Genomic DNA, 15,390 nt, shown 5'->3' on the forward strand with positions numbered 1-15,390 from the left:
ATTATTATTATTATTATTATTATTATTATTATTATTATTATTATTATTATTATTATTATATAGATAAAATACCTCATATTATCTTAACATAATTTCATATAACAATTAAATTATTTATATTTTTTTTATTTAGTTATTTATTTAATTTTAAATAATTATTGATCATTTAAGTCGTCAATAATATATGTTTTTCAAAATATTCATCATCATTTTCAAATAAAATCCACTAAAATTTATTATTAATTTAATATATATATATATATATATATATTCATCAAATTCAAATATTCAAATAAACTCATAACTTTATCTCTCTAACAACATTATCAAATAAATACCTCACACTTTAAGATGAATCACAAATCACCAAGACAATATCTTTTTATTCTTTCTATTATTCTCTAAATCAAATTTATAACTTAAATCTTAAAACGTGAATTCTTTATTTGATGTTGTCGCTGAAGATGAAAATATGAGTTTATTTAAATATTTAAATTATAAATTTAATAAAAATTTATATTTTATTATAAATAATAATTAATTTTATGAATTTTATTTAAATACGATGATATTGAATTTTCCGAATCTATATACATTAAAAGAATAATAAACAAAATACCAATAAGGTGAAATTTACTCAAACTGATGATGATGATCATGTAACACTTTATGGTGGGGGAGTAGGGACCTACCAAGTTGTCACCACCTTGCACATTTTATGTGCTTTTCTGATTCCTATGACAGGACGTGTACATTAAGACAAAAATCAAACTGCACCAGATTGGAAGTGGTTAACCAAATTAATTGTGGGAAATAACTCTTGGACCTCAAAATGTAAATGCTACCAAATACAGTAGTATCCTTTTATTTTTGTGTATTTTTAAATTGTAGAAATGAGATTGAGATAAACATATCTACTTATACGGTAACAAAAGATATTGAGATAACATGCATAGGTGACATATCTATAATTATGTACACATAAAGATTAGCACTTAAAAAGCAATTATGTGATGTCATGAAAGTTGTGTTCGGTGGCGAGGGGGATGCCCAACCTACTACTGTTTCGTGTTTAGGTGAATCCATCTATCAACTAATAAATTTGTGAAAACTTACAATCCACCGTACTTAATTCCAACTAAAGAGTTGCATTTCACAATTCACATCAATTTCTTCCTCTAAAGTTACTCAACTCACGTCCTCAAGCAAGCAAAAGTAGTAGATGTTTAACTTACACATGATATATTATTCCAAAGGGCCAACGGCCACTTGGATACCAAAAAAGCTTAATCCATGCTTGAATACGTAATCAGTTTTATTGCTTTCATCATTGATGATTCGATCCCTATGATGATATGCTATCAAGAGCAAAAGCTTAAGTGATTTTGTAGCCAAGAAGTAGGACTAAAAAATTATCATTAGGGGAGAATGATAATGATAAATCACTTCCTATCAAGCTAATCAATGGCAAAACTACAGATAATGCTCTTTATTGTGTACAAACTAGTCATTTTAAAACACTGAAAATGGACCACAATTTAACTATCTATCTAAAGCACTAGGCATTCTGAACATATTCATGCATACACAAAACCAAAGTCAATGATGAACAACTTCAATGCACCATATTTATTTTTTACCCAACGTGCCAACAAAATTTGATTTAATTTATATCAATAACTCCAGAATGAACTCAAAAGAGAGTTGAAAAATTATATTAAGACATCGACAACTAAATGTTGATGGCTTCAATAACCTAATCTATACACAATACATATATCTGTAGAGATGAAAATTTATATTGAAAAAAAAAACTAAAAAGTATCCTCTGCTTGTCGAATAACACTCAGGGCTTCTGCGTCTTCTGCAGTGGCTGCAACTTTTAGTTTTTGCCGGATTTCTGTGCTCCAGGTGCGAAGGAATGGATTGCAAGCTTTTTCCATCTTTAGTGTAGTTGGAACCTGGGAAACAGCAATAGTTTGTTAAAAGCAGAATGCAGAAGATTCAAACACATCAATAACTAATAGATTTTGATTCCCTGCACTCAAAGAATCACAGTTAATACACACAAGAAATGTGACCTGTAGAATCCAGAACAGTCAGCTCACATTTCGAGTTTGCATTTTGAATCCAATGTATCAAAGTGGAAACATTAATCGTCTGGTCTTAATCCAACAGTACTAATCTCTTAAATGCAGTGACTTAGTAATATTTTACTGTAGGGAATCCTGATTAATAACAACGCGTATGTAAGCTTAATAAACGCTTAGGTCCCAAAATTACCGTGGGCAAGCCTTTATTTCTAAGGTGAGCTACATGTGAAGCATAGGATTGAAGTTCCTTGTTTTCAGGCTCTATGGACAATGCAAACTTCGAATTATTCTGCCAAATTTCAAATAACCAAAGTCAAGTTTATAGCTCCTAGGCTTAGAAATAAAGCCGGAAACATAAAAGATGAAATTAAAAAAAACTAACCAATGTATATTCATGACCACAATATATACTTGTATCATCTGCCAACGACATGATCTTTTTAAGAGAAGACAGCATCTGCAACATGGAATAAATGCTTAATAATTGAAAATAAAGTTCATTACAAGAGAATCAAGTATCTGACTTGACACCATGGAAGAAATAGCTGGCCTTCATTACCACATTGCACATCAGCAACATATTCAGAAATCCGCACCTAATATTCAAATACAAATTTTATAGACAGACAGTATTTGACAAAGTAAAAGAATTGTACAACATGACAATATCAACATATATTCAAAATTGAAAATATGGAGAGAGAAAAGTATCTAACTACTAAAATAGTGTTAACTGTTATAGTAATTTCTGATACTAACATAGTAAGAAAAGGTGCATCAGTATAAATTTAATTAGTGTTGCCCAATGTCAATATTCCAATAATTCAATTCAAATGTTATTACAAAGACCACATACATAGGGAATTTATCTATCAAAATATTTTCATCTATAATCTACAACTAACAAATAAAAACACGGGTAACCTCAATTCAGACAGGACCTTCCAGTAATAAGTCAAATAATTGTAGCATATTTGGTAGAGGAGTTTAAGATTTACCAGTTATGAATTACTTGTAAATAATTCAAGTTTCAAATATCATACAGTTCTCATTCAATTGCAAATTAAATAACTGCGGCTCAAGTCCTTTTGTGCATGTATATCAAGATTTTAGAACTTCTGGAGAAGAGATAAATCAAGAGATGCAAAAGAGAAATAAATATTTGCAAGATGCAATGACTTGCCAGCTGTCACTGAAGATAGAAATCTATAACCTGAAAATAAGATGAAAAACTATATACAATCCAAATCAACCTGCTCCGGGGTTCCTTCATAGAGCTTGCCACATGATAAGCTGAACAAGGTGTCTCCAGTAAAAATTGCCCCAGATCCAGGAAAGTAGAAGCTAATATGGCCTGCAACAATTAGTATATGGTGAAAGTGAGGATTAGCATATTGGAAAAGTGAGGACCAGCAGGTTGAGGTAATAAAAAAATCGTACACGGAAATAACCCAAATTGTATAGCCTAACATAACACAAGTGAACTACCAAATACCTAAAAATCTTACATAGAAAGTCCTACATCATAGTATTGACAAAATAAGTCACCAATCAAACAAGCCCTAAATGTCTCGGGCATAGTATTGGCACGGGCACATCAGTTAGAAAAGAACATAGAAATATATTATATTGGTAAGTAAAGTGCAGGAGACAAAAAGAGCCAAAATGCCAAACAAGTGAAATTGAGCTGATCTCTTATCAACTAAAATACTTTTTAAAAAAGTCCAACAATTAAGACGAAGTACTAATGCACATAGACCATGAATCTGACCTCGTGTAACACCGGGAGTGGCCATAATATGCACCTCATGACCAGCAAACATCCACTTATCTCCATCACTCAAATAGATATCAATACCAGGAATTCTTTCCTTGTCTAAATCAGAACCAATTACCTATAACACAACATAGGAATAGTTACAAATCGACAAACGTAAACCTCACTTTAAATCTGCTCTTTACAAGGAGAACCTGGTTCTTATTCAAACACAAACTATATTTTTATATTCAGATCATTATTGCTGAAAGCACACTTAAACATCAATTGAACATAAAATGAAGAGCAGAAGATAAAAATATATCATACCTTTGCCCCGTACCTTTCTTTCAACTCTGCGTTTCCATCAGTGTGATCATTGTGGTGGTGTGTATTCAGTATGTATGTCAAATTTAGATTTTTCTTGGTCAAAGCCTCTATGATTGGCGCAGCTTCAGAAGGATCAACAACACCCACAGTCCCTGTATCCACATCATATAAAATATATGCATAATTGTCCCTTAGGCATGGAACCTGAAAATTGAAGAAAAATGACACAACATAGCACAGATTAGGATATTGGGGTATTAGTTTTAGTGACTGAATAAAGATCTAATTGCAACATGAAAATCTTAAGAAGGCAGAATAGAGTTGCTCACCAATTCAATCATTAATGACGAAGAAATACTCACTACACTGCAAAATTGATCTACCCTCAGCGACCGACTAGCTCCACGCAGTGTTTTCAATGGTATAGAAAAGATTCGCATAAATCCATATAGAATACCTTTTCTAAAGCAAATTTGTCTCACATCTGGAACCACACAAAACCCACTTCTTCCCTGAGATTAAAACCCACAGAACAGAGATTAAATTTAATTCGTTTCCAAATCATACCCAACAGTCAATTCTTCAGAGAAAGCAAATGTAATGGGGAATTCAAACAAGGAAAACCACAGTACATGGAGAGAAAAACCACATTTAACAACCCTTAATGATATTAGAGATTACAATAACAAATATATAACATTATAAATACTTCTAAATCAACAAGAGTAAACTGCCACTTATTCCAAATAACCCACCACTCCCTCACCTTGCTTCCATCAAGCTTGAAATCATCATAGTAAACTCATTCTCATCATTTTTCTCCCTGCATTTCAAGACGATGTTAACTCTTTTATTAAGATCCTTGCTCTGTCACACAGTCACACTAATGTAGCAGAGCATCAAGGTTGATAAAAGGGTTAAAATCATCATGAATAGTAGGGCGAAAAAAAATGAGATTGAATTTCCCATGATTATTTCAAGCTTAATTTAAAGGGGAATACTAACAAGTGCCCATCTAAAAATATAAATATTGCATTAAAAAATACACTGGAAATTGAGTATTCAACTTTTGAAAGCTTAAATTTAGCTTTTTCCAATAAAAAATTTCTACTTTTGTTTTGTTAAGCATGACCCTAATTTAAATAAAGTTGCAAACCATGTAAAAGATCTACAACCAAAACATTTGACAAAAAAAAAATCACCATATCAAATCTAATAATGAACATGACATTCTCATCAAGGTTTTAAAAAACTGTTGAATTCATAATAGTTGCCCCAACATCAAGGTTCTGATGTCACTACTAGTACTAGTATTTAACATCAATTTTCTGCATAATCACCAACCTTGATTATCATCATATAAAAGTGATGTAAGTCCCTAAAAAAGTAAAGAAAGAAAAAAAAACAAATTTTTTTTTATATATATCTTTCAAAGATCTTATATTCTCCGGGGTGAAGTGAAATAATTTCCAACAGAATCAAATGAAAAATATTACCTTAATATCGCTCATCGAATGTGGTGAAAGATGTAGAGAGAGAGAGAGAGAGGATCAGAGGAAACAATGAAATGCGAAAAAACGCGCTTAATAAAAGTTTAAAAAAAAAAAAAAAAAGTAAAAAATGTTAGCAATTGAATTTCTGTTCTTGTTCCATAGCAAAGTGACCCGATTTTACAGAATCCATAATTGAATATGAGGGTTTAATTTTGCACAATTTGAAAGATGAATTCAAAAGAAAAGAAAATAGTTAATTTGAAAGAGAGAAAAAGCAGAAAAAGATGTTGGTTTAAGAGCATATGCATCTGCGTAGTGCAGAATGAATAGAGAGAGAGAGAGAGAGTTGCATTTATGTTGTGGTTACGTTGGCACACTCAACTCTCTTTACTTTACTGTTCCCTTGTGAAAACGATTTTGCTTACCCACCACCTTTCTCCTCCTTCACCATCACCATATTAATTTTTTATTTTTAATTAGATACACTTCCCTTATTTTATTTTATTTAGATTTGGAGTTTTAGGAGTTTATTTTATGACTTGTCATATTTAGGAGTTTAGAAGAATAAATTTATATTTTATCAATTAAACTGGAAAAATAGGTTGTGATGGAATTTTATGGTCTACTATTTTTGGTCCAAATCAGTAATATTGGATAATAGTAATTTTCAGTTATTAATGAATATGATAATAAAAAATTGTTTTGAATGGATAATAGAAAAAAATTGTGAAATATGGAGACTAAAATCTTGTGTTAGACAAAATAGAGAATCAAAATGCATTTAAGTATAAAATTTTAATTAATCATTCAGTATGTTGGACTCAATTATAAGTGTTTAGGTGTGAAAATTCAGATTTTGTTTATAAGTCTTTTATGTTTGTACATGAAGAATGTGTAATTTATGTTTATTTTGCTTGAAACTACTAAGGGTCAAATTCCAAAGACCGATACATGAAAAAATATGGTGAATTTTGTTAATGAAGGGGTATGTGGAACTTAGAGTCTATTACATTATTGATTTCAATTGAAGTATTTTAACGCATTTTTTCTATGTCTGCACCTCAATATTTTGTAGGTGAGGATTTAGCTATTTGGAATGGGGATTCAAATGAGTCATTTTCTTCTAAAGGAACATGTTATTCAATAAATGACTTGGATAATAAAGTGATGACAAATAGTTTCAGTGGATTTAGAAGTGGTCGGGTTTTGAACATTTAAGATATTTTATGTGAAAAGTTGTTTGTGGTTGTTTACTTATAAACCTCCAACGGATTCGCCGTCATATGACCAATAGTGACCTATGTCCAGTGTGTCTAATTCTAGCGAGTCTATCCTTTATATTTTGCATGATTGTCAACTTGTGTCAGAGGTTTGACATTATATGTTTCATGTTAATATGACTTTTTTTTTTCTTTCTGCATATATTTATGGACTATGGCCTATACTGGAGTATCTTATTTGTTGCAGTGTTGGACAATGTGTGAAAGGCTCGTAACGATTTGATATTCTCCAATTTTGTTCCCATAGCATGTGGCTCAGCCACCAAAGTTAGATACCAAGTGACTTCTAAATCGAATACTCATTTAATTCATGCTCGTCTTTCAAGTGTGTTGACTCCCACTCAACGTTGGTTTGTTTGGCATTACCTAGAGGATTGTTGAGTGGCTCACAATGGAGATGGTGCATTCCAAAACTTGAATGGAATGGTAGCTTGTGGAGGAATAGTTTGTGATGACACTTGTGATTTCATCTTTGACTACTTTTATGTCTTTGGGGAGTGTACGATCTCGATGACAAAACTTTAAGCTATCTATAATGGTTTGAAGCCGACCTTTCAAAGTGTTCAAAAATATTGATATGTGATCAGACTCTCAAGTAGCGGTGTTTTAATCATAAAGAATTGTTTTAGTGAATATTATATGTTATGCTCTTATTACTCGTACAAAAGAAATGTTTGTAGAATTGAATCATTTAAAATTATCTTATATTTATCAATCAAGTTGCATATATTTTTGCTAAATTCAATATTTCATCTTCTCAGACCAGTCTTATTTTCTATGTAATTCTTGATTTCTTTTCCCCTGTTGTATTGGCCTATAGAGACTTTTAACTTTGTTTTTTGGGACCTGGCCCCAATTTTAGTTAAAAAATAGGTTCAAATGATTTTTTTTTTGTCTTCATTTGGTCCAAAATAAAATTTTAGTCATCTCATTTATAAAATTAGTTTTTTGGTTCCATATCAACTAAATATTAGGATTTACTTGATCTCCACTATTTTTAATGATGTAACACTTTAATTAGTGGCATGACACTTAGATGATATTGGTGATTTGAATAAAATCTTTTTAATGTTATTATTGTTGTAATTAGCTTTATTTATATATTAAAATTATTTATTTTATTTTATTTATATAGATTTAAATAAAAATTTAAAACATTTGAATAAAATATAAATTTATTTATTTGATTTAACTTTTTTTAGTACTTTAAATTTTTAAAATATTTATATAGAATATTAAAATTTATTTATTTTATTTTTAATATTTAAATTTAGTATATTTGTAATAATATTTAATATTTATATGTTAAAATATTAAAAATAAATTTATTTTACTTTATTTATATATTAGAATATTTAAAATTAAAATTAAAACTTGAAACTTAAAATATTTAAAATTTATTTATTTTATTTTTAGTATATAAATAAAATAAATAATAAAATTAATTACAACAATAATAATATTTAAAATATATTATCAAACTCTTAAATATTAATTAAATGTCAGATAATTAATTAAATTGTCACATCATCAAAAATGTGAAGACAACAAAAATCACAAAAATTAATTGATACATATAAAAAAATGATTTTATAAATGAAGAGATTGTATATTTATTTTGATTAAAATAAAGTGACAAAAAATATATTTGAATTTAAAAAAACATTTAATCTAATTTTCACATGATTGAACAAAAAATAATAATAATTCACATGGATGTGGGAGATTGCAATGGAGATTGGAGAGCATGTTTGTGTTTATAATGATTGATGAAAAGTGATTGTGTTGCACTACAAGTGAATGCGTGTGGCACCGACGACTTTATTACTATTAGTAGTTATCATTGATATTTTGATAAGAGAAATGCTAAAAACATTTGAATTTTTTTACAAGAGGAAACTAAAAATAAAAATATAATATTTAAAATTGTATATATTTTAAAGATTGAAAATGTTTTATTTTATTTTTATTCTTTAACATTGTATATAAATAGTGAGTTACTAAAAAAAAGTATAAACACACCAAAAACCTACACATGCAACAAATAAAAAGTAGTATATATTTCATGAGAAATACTTGTTTAATCATAAACATGAATTAATAATATTTATATACAATCACATAAAAAATATTTTATTATTTTAAAAATGGATATCATTTTATTCTTTTATTTTTACTTATTTATGTGAATATATTCAAATTGTACTATCTAAAATTTTAACGATAGTTTTATAGTTCATATATTTCATAAAGGGTCCGTAAAAAAAATAATAAATTCATAGAGAGCCGGCCAACTACATGTGAATATGTGATGCCGTCATATGCCGATTTGGTATGTTTTTAGCATCTAAATGACATAATAATTTGGTAGCTCAACAATAATAAATCAATGATTTAACAAAACTATTTTCAATTCGTGTCCCTTTTTCCTTTCCTTGATATTTACGATTGTTTTGACTTTCCTTGTAGACCCCTCTATCCTTACAACAGTTGTAAACTTGTAATCGCTCCTCGAGTCTTCGTTATAAAGGATGTTATCGTTATCATTTAGCTAAAAATAAACACATTAGGTTAGTAAAGCCATCCATATAATATTTTCATTTTTGTTATTTGATCAATCATTCAATCGGTTTTATTTAAAATTAAATTCGATTCATTTTTTATCGATCTTGATTTTTGGTTTATTTGTTATTTGTATATTTTTTATTTTATTTTAAAAGAAATAGTAAATTATATTATAATTAACTCACGTAATTGCAAGATGTCGTGTTCGAATCAAGACAAGACGTCCAATTTAACAATATTGATATTTAACCGACGAACTATAACTCTAATAATGCTGTTTGTGTATTTACAAAAGTTGAATTATACTACTTTTGTTTTTAATTATAAACACCTATCGACAATAAAATTTGTACCTTGATATAAACCATTGAAATTCAATATATGCATTTATTATTTTTTCAAACATAATTTTAATTAATACTACTATCTTAGAATATAAAAAATCGTTATTGAATACATTAATACACAAATAATATTTTAATTATTTTTCCATACAAAAAAAAAATATTAATTACAATGTCAATTTTTATTAATAAAAATAAAATTTACAATAAGACTTATATTTAGATACGGAGATAATATATTTTATATAGGATTTTTTATTTTTTTATTTTTTTATTTTGATGAGAAATATCATATTTTAAATTTCTATTTGTTATATATATAAAATTGAATTGTAATATAAAAAATATATCAAATATTTAAAATAAAGAACAAATCATAATTATATTTTAAATAAAAATATAAATTATATAAAATGATATTATATTTTAAATTTTAAATATATTTAAATTTAAATATAAATAAAATATTTTATATATTATTAATATCTTGAATTGATTTTCGGTTTGAATTTAATTGGATGATTTTTACAAAACAAACCGAAAACCACAGACTGAAAACCTACACATGCAACAAAATAAGTAGCATACATCACATAGCCTTCTTCGTAAACAAAAACACTAATCATTCTACAACTCCAACAGAAACGTGCGATCTAACCCAATGCCAACAACAACACCCTACCACACTCAAATAATGAAACTAATTATTGTTACATTTATAGCTGGTAAGGAAACATCCACCAAAAGAATAGAAAAATGACACTTCCAAAACATGAAATGATGAAATCAATTACTAATATTTTACTTAATATTAATATTAATTATTATATTAAGACTTTGATAGTAATTTTTTTTCTCATTTTCTCTAATCTCAAATATAATTTATTTTTATATGTTCTCTATTTAATGACATCTATTTTTAAAATACCCTTCAACTAATGTTAACTTTAATTTATTTTCACCAACTCTTTTATTCTAATAAAACAAGTTTCTATTAAAGACACTTTTGAAATTTCACTTATACTTTTAATGAGATTTATAAGATTAATTGCATTTAATAATTAGTTATTTCTATTTAGACAAATACTAACACATGTCTTTAGAGTAGATATTAAAAATTAAAAGTAGAAATTTTATCTTAAAAATTATGCATTCCAACTCCTAAAAAATTTAAAATTATTTTTCCCAAAAAAAAATTCTTTTTAATTCTTCCACATGTATCATATTAGCAATACCCTTTTGTTTATAGTAGTATATGGTAGTTTAAGCTTAGTTTCATCTTTCAAAATGCAAAATGCAAAATTCAGTAGCAGCTAATATAACAATGCAAAAGTAATAAAGTTGACATAATGACTAATGCTTATTTCTATTGAGTTTTGGTACAGTACGGCTCAGTATGGTCATTGCAATTGATGCTTTGGTCCTAAAGTTCACAACACACTCAAAATTTCAAACTTCGAAGGTGGCATTAAATTGAAGATTGCTACTACAATTATGCAGAGTCCAACTACCCCTCACATTGCCCATTTCAAAGCTCATCCTGTTACACCATGAAAATGCACATCTAGTTAGAGCAATGAATACGAAAATAAAAGAGTATGTTGAAATATGAACTAAGCTCAGAAGTTTAGAAACAGGTTTACAATTTTTTATATAGTACTCATATTTTATGAATTTATTTGTAATTACACATATTTTAGCACATCAATAATTTTCTTGTCATCATGCTTCATTGCACAGTTTATGTTCAATCATTGTATATTTTGTCCTTTTTCATTATTTAAGATGCTGAACAAATAAGACTTTACCAATGAACTTTGTGGGTCCGCTACACCTTACTCTCTTCCGTCTTAAATATAAACACCAACATCAATTTTGATAATTCAACTAAACAATCATCATTAATTTTATTCTATTTAATGATAAAATGTTGTATTTTCCGGTACTTTTGTTGTTTGTGACTTTGTGTAACCAAGTAGGGTCTTTCTTATGCAAACATCATGGTCATATATTTTGCTGTATATGGAAAAGGTTGATTTTCAAATGGACTAACAAGGAGTTATGGGCAAATTGTCAAACCCACTCATTGTTAACAACTCCAGCTCGCTATTTTAAAAATATTTATGAGAGCTTATTTAAAAATAATTGAAGTTATTTTGGACTCATTATCTATCTAACACAGAAACAACATAAAGCAATAACTCGTAACTAGAAATTGAAGTAAATATTTAGTAGTAAAAAATAGTAGGGTCTTAGGCTTACATGACCATAATCATCCAGGTATTCGTGGGGATCCGGCTGCAAAACAAAGTCCTTAAATCAGATTTCATAGCACATAGGAATAAGTGGTCAAAAACTCAATTGAATTAAAGACCAAACAAAATTACATGAATTGGACAGAGAATTCAAGATTAATAAAACAACTCAAATAGCCGTTGGTTTATTAAGTCAATCATTGAATCTTGATTCCATGTAGTTAGATAATCATGTATTTAACACAATCACGTGATTTGGACTGTCAAATCATTGACCGAACGATCCACATTTTGACTTGGATAAATTGAATCCAAAAACCAAAGTAAGAACATGATCCATCCTATCTTTGATCTGATGGTCCAAACCGTAGACTATGTGGTTGTGTGAATGAAATGATTCAATTCGTTCAGAGGAAAACAAGGACAACAAAAAGTCTATCATGAGTTGTCCCCTGCCCTCACACTACTATGATTCCTACCATACAAACTAGTAAAAAAAGGCCAAAACTTTACTACAAAGTCAGCATAATAAACACAAATACACCCAGAAGAATTTTGAGTACAACATGAGAAAAAACTTACCCTTCTTCTACGGCGCCTCTTATCTCCATAATTGCGGTCCCTCTCTCTCCTTCTCTTTTCACCCTCTTCTCTTGCTCTTTGTGCCTCCTACATGGTCATAACATCAAAAGATGCCCTTTTAAAAACACATGATTACTGCATAAATCAGAAGAGTGCCAAAGCATTTAGGTATTAGGCTTTGATCCATCACCTCTTCTTCCCGAGCCCTTCTTTCTTTTTCCGCTTCTTCAAAAGCTTCTTTTTCAGCCTAAGATTTTACACATAATGAGAATGCAAATACTATGATGGTTGCTACAAACTACATAACAGATATACAAAGTCAGAAAAAAATGGCTCACCTCTCTATTATTAACCAAAAATTCTTCCACAACTTGCTTTGCATATTGTGGGTCATCACAAATTAAGATGTTGTCATAAATCGAACCAGCTTTCACCTGAAAATTCAAATTATAATGAAATGGCGCTTCAAATATTCACTAATAGCTAAATATTTTGAAATGTATCAAAACAAATATACACACCTGCCACACTTCAATGCCGACATACTTTATTGGTTTCAGCACATAAAGATCAGGATCATCCTCAAATTCTGCAGGAAACAGAAAGAAAATTTTGTCATTAGAGATTCATAATTTTCAGGGGAAAGACACAAACTCTAATGACCGATATCACCTGCTTATAAAACAATCTACCTGGGTTATCAATCCACGGAGTCTTCCACTTTCCCTTGTAATTAGAGTTCTTGACTTTCTAGGATTCAACAATTTTCCACAATTAGAAACCAAGGCATATGAATATGGATTCAACTTTAAAGTTTTAACATGTACAGTTTGAAGAACCTTTCGTTTCCACGTTCCTCTGTATGCTGGATTAGGAATTTTTGGGGACTTCCATAGTCCATCATCTTCATCATCCCAGTCAACAGGCTAGTCAAACAAAATATTAAACAAGAGAAATAGGCAAATAGCTTTCATAAGCCTGTGCTAAATTCAGTCTTGTGTCTATAATTGTAATCTTACTATCTAAATACATGTATTTGTTTACTATATTTTAAAATTTATCTAAACATGCGGGAAACAAACAAACCTTCTTGGCTTTTGGATCAGGAATTTCAGCCGGAATTGAGTCATATCCCTGCAACATTGAGACAATTAGACTTGCACACATGAAAACAAAAATGTAACACCTAAAACTTAACTAAGAATCTCGAGAAAGTTTTTGTAAATAATGCAAATGAAACTGAAATTTTTGTTTTAAATTTTGTAAGGGCTTACAAATAAATAGAAATTCTTTTGTAAACTTTTGAAATAACTTATAATGCTAAAATATTTGCAACTTTTAAACAACCTTCAAATGAGACTTAATTAAACTATAAACTCTAATCTAGACTAAAGATGTGATCCGACTTTGACTCATGACACTGAAGGACTGCCAAGTAATCTGGATACTCCCGAGACTTCCAACATACCAAATAAAATTAACGATGATGTTATGTGTAAGACAAACCTTCAAGCGGAGGTCAGCCATTAAAATGCATTTGGGGAATTTTTTTTGTCGACTTGATGTTCTGTAACTTACTTTCTATTAACCTCTACAAAGTTCGATACCATTTATGACCCCTGACTAAACTTAAAATAATTATTAATGAAAAGTGCTTCTAACCAGGTTTCTAATTTTATAGATTTTTGTTGAAAATAGAACACTTTGCATACAAAAACAAAAAACATATTGCTGAAGGCCGGTTAGTTGCAGCTATCATTCATATGGACATGAAAGTTATCCATTCCATGGTAGAAATTCTTAAAAGTGGTTGTCATTATGGTCTTTCATGCACATGCAAACAATAAAAAGGCAAAGGTGAACGTGTCCGACAATCTTGATGACAAATTATAAGTTACCATGGGAACAGTTGTGTGAAGGGAGACAACAAGTACCTCTGGTTTGACATCATTAGAATCCTCAATGTACTCTCTATCGTCCCAGTCTGCTGGCTGCAATAGAAAAACTAAAAGGTTTTGCATGAAAGAAGATAAACAAAAAGAACCAAAACATCTCCTATCTCATTTCAAGACTCATAGAATGTTTGTTTGGGTTGTTTGATCCAAACTGCAATAACTCATAACATTGCATTTGAAGCTCAGCGTTGTAACATTCAAATAAGGAAAAATACATAAATACATGCCAATCTACTGAAACTAATTCAGAAGTATTACCTTTTTTGCATTGACATCCTTGATTTTTCTTGGAGGAAGGATGTCCCAATCTGTGTACATGCTTCCAGAATCTCTTTCTCGATTATCGACAAGGACACTATAGGAGGCATCAGGCCTTAGAATGAACGTATAAAAATGAGTTAATTTGTCAGTTTCGCACTGCAGGTCCTTTCTAATAGGATAATTCTGCCCTTGGTATGACAATATAACATGGAGCTTCTTTGTCTGTGTGCCACATAGATCCGGTCCAAACATCAAACTGCATTAAACAAAACCAATTAGTTGGCATTGCTCATACAGTGATAGAACAATTGGCACTGCTCATCAGTTGGCACTGCAGTTTTCTTATAATAAAGAGAATCGACATATATAATGGTATACAATTCAAGTCTATAAAAGCTCATATCTTTTTTATCATGTTAAAGCACCGATAAGGAACGTTAACTCGATTGAAGAAAGCACAATAGCTAGAGATAGAG

At 29.4% G+C, this 15,390-nt stretch overlaps 2 protein-coding genes across 3 annotated transcripts in view; both read right to left on the reverse strand.

Moving 5' to 3' along the window:
• Positions 1–1,603: 1,603 nt before the first annotated feature.
• LOC101501311 (probable hydroxyacylglutathione hydrolase 2, chloroplastic) lies at positions 1,604–6,113 on the reverse strand. Of its 2 annotated transcripts, none has more exons than XM_004507291.4 (8): positions 5,676–6,113; positions 4,509–4,691; positions 4,180–4,383; positions 3,865–3,988; positions 3,347–3,447; positions 2,476–2,550; positions 2,284–2,382; positions 1,604–1,961 (listed from the first exon to the last, which is right to left on the reverse strand). In XM_004507291.4, exons 1-8 carry the CDS (start codon positions 5,688–5,690, stop codon positions 1,815–1,817), a joined length of 948 nt encoding a protein of 315 aa, XP_004507348.1. In that variant the 5' UTR covers positions 5,691–6,113; the 3' UTR covers positions 1,604–1,814. The 2 variants fall into 2 exon arrangements, 1 of the variants encoding a protein (XP_004507348.1); XR_012163718.1 differs by lacking the exon at positions 1,604–1,961 and adding an exon at positions 2,653–2,689 and having other exon boundaries at positions 5,676–6,063.
• Positions 6,114–11,202: 5,089 nt separating this feature from the next.
• The window catches only part of LOC101501628 (calreticulin-3), a 5,900-nt gene continuing 1,712 nt past the window's right edge, over positions 11,203–15,390 (reverse strand). The window contains exons 4-14 of the mRNA XM_004507292.4: positions 14,912–15,170; positions 14,633–14,689; positions 13,785–13,832; positions 13,538–13,624; positions 13,391–13,448; positions 13,220–13,287; positions 13,037–13,132; positions 12,889–12,945; positions 12,699–12,785; positions 12,124–12,159; positions 11,203–11,401 (exon numbers count right to left, since the gene is read on the reverse strand). Of these exons, the coding sequence (XP_004507349.1) occupies positions 11,390–11,401; positions 12,124–12,159; positions 12,699–12,785; positions 12,889–12,945; positions 13,037–13,132; positions 13,220–13,287; positions 13,391–13,448; positions 13,538–13,624; positions 13,785–13,832; positions 14,633–14,689; positions 14,912–15,170 (865 nt within the window). The 3' untranslated portion in view covers positions 11,203–11,389. The remainder of the gene's footprint in view (positions 11,402–12,123; positions 12,160–12,698; positions 12,786–12,888; positions 12,946–13,036; positions 13,133–13,219; positions 13,288–13,390; positions 13,449–13,537; positions 13,625–13,784; positions 13,833–14,632; positions 14,690–14,911; positions 15,171–15,390) is intronic.

The sequence above is a fragment of the Cicer arietinum genome, chromosome 6, assembly GCF_000331145.2.
Source record: "Cicer arietinum cultivar CDC Frontier isolate Library 1 chromosome 6, Cicar.CDCFrontier_v2.0, whole genome shotgun sequence".
Taxonomy (NCBI): domain Eukaryota; kingdom Viridiplantae; phylum Streptophyta; class Magnoliopsida; order Fabales; family Fabaceae; genus Cicer; species Cicer arietinum.

Bases quoted from the DNA above. Each gene is read 5' to 3' on its own strand.
- LOC101501311 (XM_004507291.4), bottom strand. The intron at 3,989-4,179 runs GTATGATATATT...GTTGTGTTATAG, and splicing joins AAGAAAGGTACGGGGCAAAG to GTAATTGGTTCTGATTTAGA. The intron at 2,383-2,475 runs GTTAGTTTTTTT...GAAATTTGGCAG, and splicing joins GTGGTCATGAATATACATTG to AATAATTCGAAGTTTGCATT.